This window comes from Periplaneta americana, chromosome 2, assembly GCF_040183065.1.
Source record: "Periplaneta americana isolate PAMFEO1 chromosome 2, P.americana_PAMFEO1_priV1, whole genome shotgun sequence".
Taxonomy (NCBI): Eukaryota; Metazoa; Arthropoda; class Insecta; order Blattodea; family Blattidae; genus Periplaneta; species Periplaneta americana.
The window spans coordinates 77,567,049-77,579,023 of NC_091118.1; the positions used below are offsets into that span (position 1 = coordinate 77,567,049).

General features: G+C 35.6%; 1 protein-coding gene across 1 annotated transcript in view; it reads right to left on the reverse strand.

Annotated features, from left to right (window-relative positions):
- Window positions 1–11,697, reverse strand: part of LOC138694358 (leucine-rich repeat and WD repeat-containing protein 1-like) — a 62,627-nt gene extending 50,930 nt beyond the window's left edge. Inside the window, exons 1-2 of the mRNA XM_069818008.1 lie at window positions 11,422–11,697; window positions 7,341–7,483 (exon numbers count right to left, since the gene is read on the reverse strand). Of these exons, the coding sequence (XP_069674109.1) occupies window positions 7,341–7,483; window positions 11,422–11,577 (299 nt within the window). The 5' untranslated portion in view covers window positions 11,578–11,697. The remainder of the gene's footprint in view (window positions 1–7,340; window positions 7,484–11,421) is intronic.
- Window positions 11,698–11,975: the final 278 nt, after the last annotated feature.

Sequence of the window (11,975 nt, forward strand, 5' to 3'; positions counted from 1 at the left end):
AAACTGGAAAAATGTTGAAAGATTAAAATAAATAGCTTTTCAGGTTATTGCTTGACTTCTTTACTTTAAATTTAGCAGACCTATACGGAAATGGGATCTTCCGAGTAATTAGAAAGTATGGTTCTCGGCCGGAATAATCCTACCCTTCTGCATGAGACAGGAATGTCACTTTTCAAACAGTTTGTAAATGCCTATAGTTTAAGATTTTAGTAGGCAGCTAAAATGCATATGTCCCACATCTCCTCTTATTTTCCCCTAATCCAGTACAGCGAAAAAGTACTTGCAGTACTGTTGTGTCATTGATTTCACTCAGTTCTCTAGTTTTAGTAATTACAGTATAAAGTGCAAGTGAGTTTATCTACTGCTTTTAACTAACTAAATTAGCCCCTGCATCTTCAACCCTAACGACAAAAATAAAATCATGGATTGCGATGGACGAAGCTTTCACTACAGATGGAAAAACAGTAATGTGTCAAGTGTGCGGTAATAAAGTCGGGTGCTCTATCAAATCACAACTAGAGAGTCTTACCTATCCTATATCTGCCAGATACTGATATTAAATATTTTCATGATTTTATATACTTTGGTATATATTCAGCTTATTTTTCTTACATAAATATGTACATATTTTACACCTTGATATTACATAAAAATCCGGTCCCTAATTATAAACAAATAAAACATTAAATATAATGAGAAGCACTGCCATTAATGTGTTTGTATCATTTTATTATATGATTATAACTATCATAGTCGTCATCATCTCAGTCTGAAAATTTGTCAATTTTATCAGTAATTATAAACATTACATAACAAATTATTCACTTCTTCGCATTTAAGGGGATATTACTTATACGATATAAGGAAAAATACTGTAATTATCAACTCCACATACAGTGAAACTTTCAGAGATCTAATATAAAGTTCACTTTGCAATGTTAAAAAAATCCACCACCTCGAAAACATGTCAAAATTCACTGCCTTTATCACGTCTACTTCAGAACTGTCACTTCCTAAATTCACTACAATTCTTTCCATTATCACATCCCTGGCTACTTCTTTAACAAACTTCTCTTCCTGTATTTTCTCAGTGTGTGTTAGCTTCTTCCAGCAACATTCTAACGTCTTTAATTTTAAATGTTTTATTTTTTTCTGCAACCTATCCTTTTACTGTCGTCCATATTAGTTCGAGTTGGTTATACTGACAATGGTAAAGCGGTAGACAAAACTACTTTATGATCCATCTCTGCAGCAATGTTGTCCAACTTGTACACTTTGGGGAAGAATCCTTTACATTGATCCACAATCTGGAGTAATTCAAGAATGGACTTTTGAGGATCATGAGAAATTTGTTTACTGGCGAGCCAGGACACAATTTATAACTTCCCGGAACTTGTTGTGGGAATTTTCTCCAACATGCAAAAATAGTACAATGCATTGTCCATGATGATGACATGGCTTTCTTCCAGACTCTGGAGAAGATCAATAAACAACTCTTTAAACACATCGCTGTTCATTTGCTAATGGTAGTCACCAGTGTTGCTTGAAATACTATCTTTGCCCTTTCATAAATTCATAGTTCAATGAGCCTGCATGGCAAACAATTAGTTGTGACCCCTTTTCAATGGGTAGCCTATCTTAAGACCACCAGATGATGATGAATTAGTTCATATATATTTTCTACTGTGGTTTTGGTTCACTCACATTTCATCTATATAAATTATTGGGCACGGAGTTTCTTATTCTTTGATTTGCATTTTCCTTAAGAAAAAGATTTGTGCTGTAACAATGTCGTTTCTTTCCACAAGAAAACGTCTGCCATCACTGCTCCTCTTGTAGTTATATTCAAAGCAGGGTCGGTTTTTCGGGTGAAGCTCGTGAAGCGGCACTTCACCTGTTTACTGTTTTACACTGTTTTACATTTTGTAAAACCCGAGAGGAAACTACTCTTAATTACGAATTCAGTGGTGTTGTAATTCCGCAAGAACAATGTTGTAAATACCTAGGAGTGTATTTAAACTCCAAACTTTCTTGGGGAGAGCATGTTGATAATGTTACAGGCAAAGCATGGAGGGCACTTCACTTTATTATGAGAATCTTGAGAAAGGCTAGCCCCAAATCGAGGGAAATAGCATATCTAACATTAGTGCGACCGTTAATGGAATACGGAACTACATGTTGGGATCCCTATAGAATATATCAGATAAATTCCTTAGAAAGAATCCAGTATAGGGCAGCTAAATTTGTTAAAGGTAAAAGAGAAGATGGGAACGATACGATAAAAGAACTTAAATGGGAAACTTTGGAAAACAGACGTAGGAAAACTAGAATAACATCATTGTATAGAGCACATCTAGGTCAGAAAGCATGGGTAGACATAACGGCTCGGTTAGAAAAGCCAACGTACTATGGTAGGAACGATCATGATTTTAAAATCAAATGTAGGAAACAGAAAACGGATGTAGGTAAATTCTCATTTTTAAATAGAACTATAAATGATTGGAATGACCTACCTGCAGCGGTCTTTGAGGGCTGTCCTTCCTTAAGGAGATTCAAGAATAATTTAAAGAGTTGTGTATAAAGTGAAAATTAAAATTAAGGTGACATTCAACATTTAATTTTTTTTAAGGTGGCATGTATTTATCTAGCCTGACGAGTTTACTTCCTTGGTTTGAATTGTAAATTATTTAAAAATAGCGTGTAAGAGGGCGGTAGACTAGAAATGTTTAGTTTAAATGTAGTTCTGTTTATAAGTACAGTATGCATAAGAATGCAATTATTTGACTTATTTGAACTGTTGTATCAGTGAAGCGAGGTGAGTCAGTGAAGTTATGGTTTTACAGTGCAGTGAACAGTTCCGATCAGTGATAATTTATAGCGTCAATGAAATGTGTTCTATAGTGTCAGTGAAATGTGTTACAGAGTGTCAGTGAAATGTGTGCTAAAGTGTCAGTGAAATGCGTCATAGTGCCACTACAGGGAATGAGATGAGAGTAAAGTGAAAGACTATTGAAAATTATGTAGGACCTATACATAATCATGTAGGTTGTGTTGTAAAATTAGGTGTTTTATTTTATGTTTTATTATTATTGTGTTAAATTGTATTGTGTATTCTTATTGTATTGTGTATAAAATTGTATATGTGTTGTAAATTTTATTATGTATTGTAAATTTTATTGTGTATTGCTTATCATTTTAACTGTGTATTGTTAATATTGTATATACCACTGCCACCGGGTGCTTGCCCACTTGCAGTGTAAATAAATACATACATACATACTAAATGCAACTTCACTTATTTACAAGTATTTTAATATTTTATTTTATTTCATTTCATTTTTGTCTTTTACGTTCTGCATTGTGATATGTTCTGCACTTAGGTATTCTGCATTATGGAACACTAGTCCCATTGTCATTATGGTTGGCGCAGAGTGGAGAAGGGTGACAATTGCAGCTATATCCCTCTTTCAGAGGTAGAGCTTCTCAATTTGCGGATTTGTTCACGGGTAACCATGGCAACGAACCCTTGTAAGATTTCTATAAAATCTGTCTGTGAGGTTACTTGAATCGCTGACAAAACATTTCTCTTGTAGCTGCAAACATCTTACAACCTCCTGACTTGGCTCTTTTGAAAGGAAAATAACAGCACGCGAATACAATGAGATGAAATTCCTTGTCTTTCACAGTGTTCACACTTCTTTGTACCTGTTAATTTCAGTTTGTTGAGATGTGTGAATAGAGTGACTGTGTTATATCTTGTTGCTAAAACGATATATTAGAAGATTAAGTTAAGTAAGCAGTTATTTATTTTTAGTGATAGTTTTATAATTATTTTTAAAAGTGATGACTCAAATATTTTTATTAACAACGAGGAATGTATCCTATAAACAATATAGTGTGTAGCATGTTACAGACACCATTTTCGCGATGAACTGAAGTTGATGAAAGAGATGTAGTGTTAGCGGGGAAACCACCGGTGTGGCTCAGTTGGTTAAGGCGCTTGCCTGCCGGTCTGAAGTTTCGCTAGGGCGCAGGTTCTATCCCAGCTTGGGCTGATTACGTGGCCTCATCTTGCCAAATACCATCTTGCTATCACCAATCTCATCAACGCTAAATAACCTCGTAGTTGATACAGCGTCGTTAAATAACCGACTAAAATAAAAAAAATTGTTAGCGGGGAAACCAACACTTGTTATTAATATATTGGCAAAAAAGTTGAAAAGGAAAGGTGCAAGATCTTACAACAAACATTTTAAAAGTGTGTAGTACAGTGAATATCAGTGGCTGTGCAGTACTTCTTATTTGGAAAAATTGTTTTGTTGGCTCTGTTTGTTAGTTGGAATAAAAAAATTGGCATGGAACTCGGATGGATTTTGTGAAAACAGATGAAGTTTTTGCCAGTTTTTTTTTTTTTTTTTGAAAAGGCTAAAGAAAGGGGTAAATTTTCAGGGCGGAAATAAGCTGTCAGAAGGTGAACTTTTTCAGAAGTACAAACAATTATTTTTGAAATACGTGACGTCATTTTATGCAAGTCAACACTAGAACAGCGTCAGTTTTGCTCTTTTGCCAATACTTTAAAATTTCTTCAGTATTCAAATATTTTTCCTTCTAATGCTCTTGCCACTCTACAAAAGACTTTCCCAAATTTGTTCAAAGTAAGTCATTTGAAAACAGAATTAGAGCTTCTCTATACAGATCATGAGTACCAGAACATTTCCCCTGATACAAGCACTAAAACTTGTAAGATAAAACAAAGAGGTAATGAAGAAACCTATAGGCTCTTTTCCCTTATTGTGACATTACCACCAACAAGCGTTTCATGGAGCAAAGTTTTTCTACACTCAACTGCATAAAGACAAATCTTCGCAATTCAATGGGACAAGGGAGATTAACATCATTGGCGTGCATCTCCATTCACAAGGACTTGCTACATGATCTGATTGAGAAGCAGCCATTTCATGACGACATCAGTGACAATTCTCCTTCCATAGACAGACGAATCAACTTAATCTACAAAAAATAGGTAAGTTGTACACCATATTCCTTAATAAAAGAGCTTCACCAACTTTTGAGGTTGTGAGCTGCCACTGATTCAAAGCTCCCCATCAAACTCTTACAGCCTACGAAATTGACAGCTTCTATCACCTTTTCCCTTGGTCATTAAATTTTTTAATTTTACACCTAATGAAATCCTTCTGGAAATCGTCTAAATCAGTAACAGGCTTCTTATGTTCTACAGTCTTCTTCAGAGACAAAAAAGATGGCTCCACAACATTGTTTTCTGCTGTTCTCCCTTCTGCACAAATTCTCTGAACTGATCGTAGAGAAACACCACACGCCTTGGCAGAGGCTGTTTTCGTTGATGATAGGACACTTTTAATGTCCTGACAATCTTGAACTTCTTTCAAGAACTAGTAAACTTGATAAATAACGCATTTAGTGTGACTTTTGATATCAAGACTCAATTGAGGCGGGTTCCGGAATGAGGGCACATAGGCCTATGTGCCCTTTTTCCAAAGCTTGCATTAATTGACCGCTCGAGTTCATAGGAATATACCTACCACTTTTCGTTTCTTGACTATGCTTCAACGAGGCAGGAGAACTGTTTATGCAATGATGCTAGCATCGAGCATCCCATGTGCATCGCCAGTTCACTGCTCACAGGTACACCATTTTGTCCGTAAGCTGTTGTACAGTTGGTTCGACTGTTTACAGATTGAGACCTATAGAGTATGTACTTATTGGTGATAGTGTTTTATGTGTAACAATTTAAAAACTTATCTTGTAATTATTATTATTAAATAATGGAAGATACTTGGAGTAATTTTGTTCTGTTATTGCTTCTTGGAAACTCCTACTTCTATTGTTTCATAGAAACTCAAGTAAAAAAGAAAGCTAATTCAGTGGCATCGTTTTTGTACGACTGCCTTCAAATAAATCTTAAAAAATGTCCTAACGTGGAAACTGTCATAATGATGTCTGATGCCGCAAGAGGACAAATAGAAATTCGACGCTTCTGAAGTTTTCTGCTTGGTTCGCCAAGGTATATCAGATGGTTGAAATAATCCATATGTTTCCTGTTCGTGGCCATTCATTTACACAATGTGACAGAAACTTTGGACTCGTGAGATCTGCTATGAAAAGAAAGAAATGACTGGAACTGCAAAACCATGGTTGAAAGCTATAGCAACATGTAGAAAACATCCTAGTAACTTTGAGGTTATAATGGATCATACTATTATAAAAGAGTGGGATATAGCTATAACGCCATATTTCATGAAGACTCCATCTCCTAGACGCAAATTTACGATTATGAAGTATTTTAAAGTGAAATACAAGGTGGATGGTACTTTTCTGTGCTCCGAAAATTACAACCTCTTCAACTATTTCATCAGACTGAATAGAAATAGGTATAATGATATCAAACCTACGATTGTTCCATTCCCAACAATCAGCCAAGCCAAGGCTGACGACATAAGATCTCTATTTAAGCACTTAAACGAGGATGACGCGAAATGGCTAGAATTTGTCCTCAAATCTCATAATGTATAGAAAAACAAAGTAGTACTATGCCTATGCCTAGATAATAAAAGTTTCATAAAATAAGTTGGTTAATTAGTTATTGTTATTGTTATTGTTATTATTATTATTATTATTATTATTATTATTATTATTATTGCTGTACTATTCATTGAGATACAATGGGATCATTGTATTTTTATGTTAATATATATTTTTTTTCTATTTGAAATTATTTTGTAAATAGTTTTACCTTTGTTTATTCTTTTGTTTTCATTACTCCTTAAGTTTATTTAAAGCAAATAAAAGTATCTTTGGAAAAAGGGCACATAGGTCGTACCTACTGTACTTACTTATGTGACAAAATATCGGTAGGTTTACAAATGTAATATATACATATTGGCATATTAACAAACGATGAATATATAAAATATAAGGAACGAAATCAAAGTTGTGTTTGAAATGTGTACTGGCAACACAACACCTTTGCAGATCATTATCTCAAAATGCACTTTATGGGTATGTGCCCTTCTTCCAGAACCGGCCTCAATTGAGACATGGTAGTGATTACTTGGATGATTAGTATTTAAAAATACTATTTATTATATATATATATATATATTTGCGAACAAGCTATAACACAGTAGTATCACAGACGAACACAACCACTAGAATTTGAATCCAGCGACAGAAAGGTCTCTTTGTTCACGTCATAAACTGCTAGAGAAGGTGTGGAGCGAGTCGTTCCCGCACAAGCTCAAACATACACCTATCTCTTCTTCCTTTACTTTAGTGTTAATAGCACTATCAGGGCAACATACTTTTGATCCTTGGAATTGAACTTTCCCGTCACTTCTCCAGTCCTGACATTTATCAGACATACACTGTTTCCTCCGCAAGTTGCAATGAAGTTGGTTGTTTTCTTGGGGTCAACAGCATCGGGTTCAAAGGCACAATGCCAGACCTGCCAACAATAACAAGTACTCAAATAACACTTACTTAGGAGTACAAGATCAAAGAATAGGAGGTAAGAACTCGATTCTATGATGTAAACTGTAGGTGTGCTCTAGATGTTATAAGGATTCTTAGAAAGAAATTAAAGTTAAGGATACAAAAGACGCAAAAACAATAACATGTAGTTTACTATAATTGAAATTATTTCTTTAACTAGCTTATGGGTTCTCAAGTCTCTTGAACAGGTTATGGTAGTGAAGTATGTTAAAATAAATTCAGAAAAATCTATAGATCGCAGTAACATATATGTCAAAGTTTGCTGATAAATATTCTTAAAACATTTTAAAGTGATAACTATTCCAACTTTGCTTAGCTGTGTAAAAAAAAAAGACCGAATAAAAATAATTATAGCCTAGTGTTAGAAAATATGTTCTTGTAGAATTCAATTCAACTGTAACTGCAAGCAGGTCTCGCCCATGGGAGGAGGGGGGGGGGGAAGACCGGGTTCAGGGGAACTCAGCCGATTTTCAGATTTTTTTGGGGGTGTGGGGAGAAAGAGACAAAATATTCACAAAACTATTTTTACATGAAAAAAGAATTCTGTTAAATCACATACGATTGAAACAGTATTTACGTTTTCAACAAGTTTTAAGAAGTAGGTTTACAATTGGAGAGTTAAGATTCAGGTAGCCTATATCTCAAGATATATAGGAATGTGATGTTTCAGTTAGGGTACTAAAGGTACATTACAATGACTACAGTCTGTACAAAACTAGCAAGGTATTGACAGTTCTCTCTCACACATGCGGGAAGAGAGCGAAGTTGTGAAGTTGTACGATGCGACTAATAGAGCAGCCTGTCTGCATGTCAGAATTGAGCTGCGGATGCGAACTCGTAAATTTGTATCATATGGAATCTATGACTACACAAATATAATAATAATAATAATGATAATAATAATAATAATAATAATAATAACAACAACAACAAAATAAAAGTAATAAAAGAGTGAGTGAATGTGAATATGGTACATAGTGTGCAAGCGATATATAAGCTTAGTATAAACTGTAATCAATATTTCATGCTATAAATTGAAGATATAAAGGAAAGAGTTTTTAGCTGCATGGACTACCTTACATCAGCTAATAATATATCATGAAGAAGTGTCAGACTTAAATAAATCTGAGTGTCATAATGTGGTGAACAGTACAGGAAATAGGGTGAATGTAGAGTATCCAACGCCCACTGAACGAATATTTCACTTTTATCACTGCCAATGTTGCGCTATAATCGTATATGCAAGGTAGGCTATAACAAAAACCTAAACTAACCAAACCTAACCTGTCAAAGAAGCAACTAGTTATACTAAATATGTGTAAAATTGGCCTGTGTCTCTATAGTAGGTGGGACATAAGTAACATTGACTGGAAATAGTGAGGAATATAGTATATCATCAATTAGTATCAGTAATAATGATGCGGAATCAATTAGGCCTATTTCATTTTATCACTTAAATAAGGCGGAAGGTGATAGTGATCCTATTTCTGACGGTCCTACAAAATGTGTAAGAAATTAATAGCTTTATAATCATATCACTAACTGAAGTTACATTACTCAAAATATGGATATTAATTTTAAAAATTCACATAGACATACGCAATATTATTGATTTTCCGAGGTATAGGCATACTTAAGTAAAAGTTTGTCATACAGAACCATGAAGAATGATTAAAAACAACAAATATATTCTCAGTTATCTCCATTAACATCTTGCAGCCACTGATTTTTTTTTTATATTTAAAACCTAAATTCTTCACAACAGTATGCAGAGAAGAAACATTGTTGTGCAAGATTCTGCATCTCTTAGCATCCTTTTAACCTTAGCATACCTTAGTCGGTATCATAAATACACATGCCACTGGAATAACTACGAAAACAATAGCCACGACAAACACCAATATCTGTTGCGACACAGAAACAAAAATTCAACTCTTCCAAACAAAACAGCTGGCTGTCACGTGCTCGCTGTGAAACAACGGGCAACGCCGACCTGTCACCATAGACTCTGATTGGCTAGTTTCAGCAGTTGCCATGGTGATGCCTCGAAGCCACTGAACTGTCAATACCTTTCTAGTTTTGTAAAGACTGTAGGCCTAAATTATATCTCCAAATTAATTTTTCTTACAGGCTATATTTTTTTAACATTTTTCATTAAAGTATGACAGCATTTATTTTTAAAATTACATCTTATTTTGTTTACTCATTGCAACACTGATTATTAAACATGTTTATAAACTAAGGATTTTTCATTTCTCTTGCCCAAGTAATATTCCAATTTCAGTAACAAAAGTTGCTAGGCACTATTGTAATAAAAATTTTCTTTGCTTGTTGTCTTAGTAGGTACTATATTTAAATTATAGAATTTTAACTTTCTTTAAATTAATAGTAACAGGGAGCATCCTGACAAAATAATGTTGATGGATGGGAGGGCACACAATTTCTATGGAAGGCCACGCTGCAAGCAAAGACGGGCTCCACTGGGGAAGACTTCTACACCACGACAGCCATGCAAATTACATACTGGAGACGAGCAGAGTATGATCTGAAACATATTATAGTCACACGTTCACAATGCATTGACTCCACCATCACATCTGCATCAAAAAAACTTTCCACCAGACAAGAGTGCATGTGCAACCTATGTAGGAAAAGGTGTGGTATGTGGTATATAATGCTCATTGAAAACTCTACTCCGTTACTGTATTATTAAATGTGTTCTTGTGGACAGTGGCAGGCTGTATTCACACAAAATAAGAAACGAAGGTAAAGTCGCAATCCTACTATGGAATATGACCTGTACTTACGCCCTTCTTACGCCCACAAAACAGTAGCCTCCGTCCAATTTCGCATCATGCACGAGATGTAAGATGAGTCCACTACAAGTTACAGGAGGGGTGTAGCTGTTTCATGAGACAAGCCCATAAGGAGAGTTGTGGAAGTGCAAGAGAAGGGCGCAGTCCTAAAAAGAATGGTAATCCTTAACATGGGTCCCTACTTTTGTCACCTTCCGGATTATTTGGTCCAGAGCGCATGCATCTTTTGTTGAGAATCACTCGACAATTTGCGGCACAAATTAAAGAAATAATTTACCTTCATTGCATTGAAATGCATCGCCTTGGTACAAGAAAAGAAATCATAGAATACGAGGAAGAGGAATTCGGTGCTGGCTTATCCCCTTTTACGTAAAGAACTCATATTCTAAAGGATTAAGCAGATTATTGAAGGTATTCAACCAACGTCTTTCTCCCATGCAGTTGGCTCCAAATGAACTCATGCTCATGCAACAGTTACACTCCTCCTACAACTTCAAGTGAGCTCTGCATCTCGCACATATGAAGTTCATACAACATGTTAATCCCCTTCAAACTGGTGCATACGTAATTGCGCAGGACATATATAAAATGCAAAAATATTTACAATTGTGTTACCAAAGAAAGGTGGGCTTCTAGTTCAATCATACATATGGTAAATGAAGAACAACATTGGGCGGCGACGCCAATTTCGCACTGGGACAAGGGTGCTGTGAAAGTGATAGCCGGCGGAGAGTCGGGATTGCATGCCTTGTATATAAGGTTTTGGTAGGTATACAGATATAGATTTTTGTAAGATGGAGTATCAGTGACAGGTTTGGTTAGTTCAAGCTTTATATATGTCTTGCATAGGCCTATACGGATTTTAGTCGGTAGGTGGCTAGGGATAGATATCAGTCTTCCTTTGGTAACGTAACTATAAAGAAATACAGACAATGAATACAAAGGACGTAAGAATATTAACCAGAAGGGCAACCAGAATTACTGAAAGACATTGGAATGGCCAATTTCGCCAGAAAGCTTAACAGACAAATATGGTAAAAAATTAATACTGCTGTCGTTAAGTTTAAATTCATACCTGTGTTCGTACATCTGCTGGATCGTTCTTTCGTGAGTGACATCTCAAAAAATGTACTGGTTCATAATCAATTTCTTTCTCTTCAGAAAGCGCATCTTGACTTTCATTCTCAGGACAAGGTTCTTCACTCTCATCATAAACCAGCTTTCGTTTCATCGTTATACGTAAGACATTAATTTTCAAATTATTCAAGAATCTATTAAATCATTCTTGCACACTTTCTGGTTATAACATATTCCCGCTTTTCGTACATGTTTCAGTGTCGCCAACTGAATTGTACGGAAAGTCGCCAAACTAGAGATGGGTAAAAAATAACACAACAGTTATTTTGGAACTGTTCCGGTCTCGGAACTGTTGCAAAAATGAACAGTAGGTCGGGACCTCCTGTTCCGAAATAACAGTGTTCCGACTCCGAGCTGCTCACTTGCCCAGCTGTTGCGGGCTCGCAGTACCGCGTTGCACAAGGTATGTTCCGACTCCGAGATAACAGTCGGAACGTCGGAGCTTGTTCCGATGAACCGACAGCTGCAGTTACACTGTTCTCGTTGTTCTTT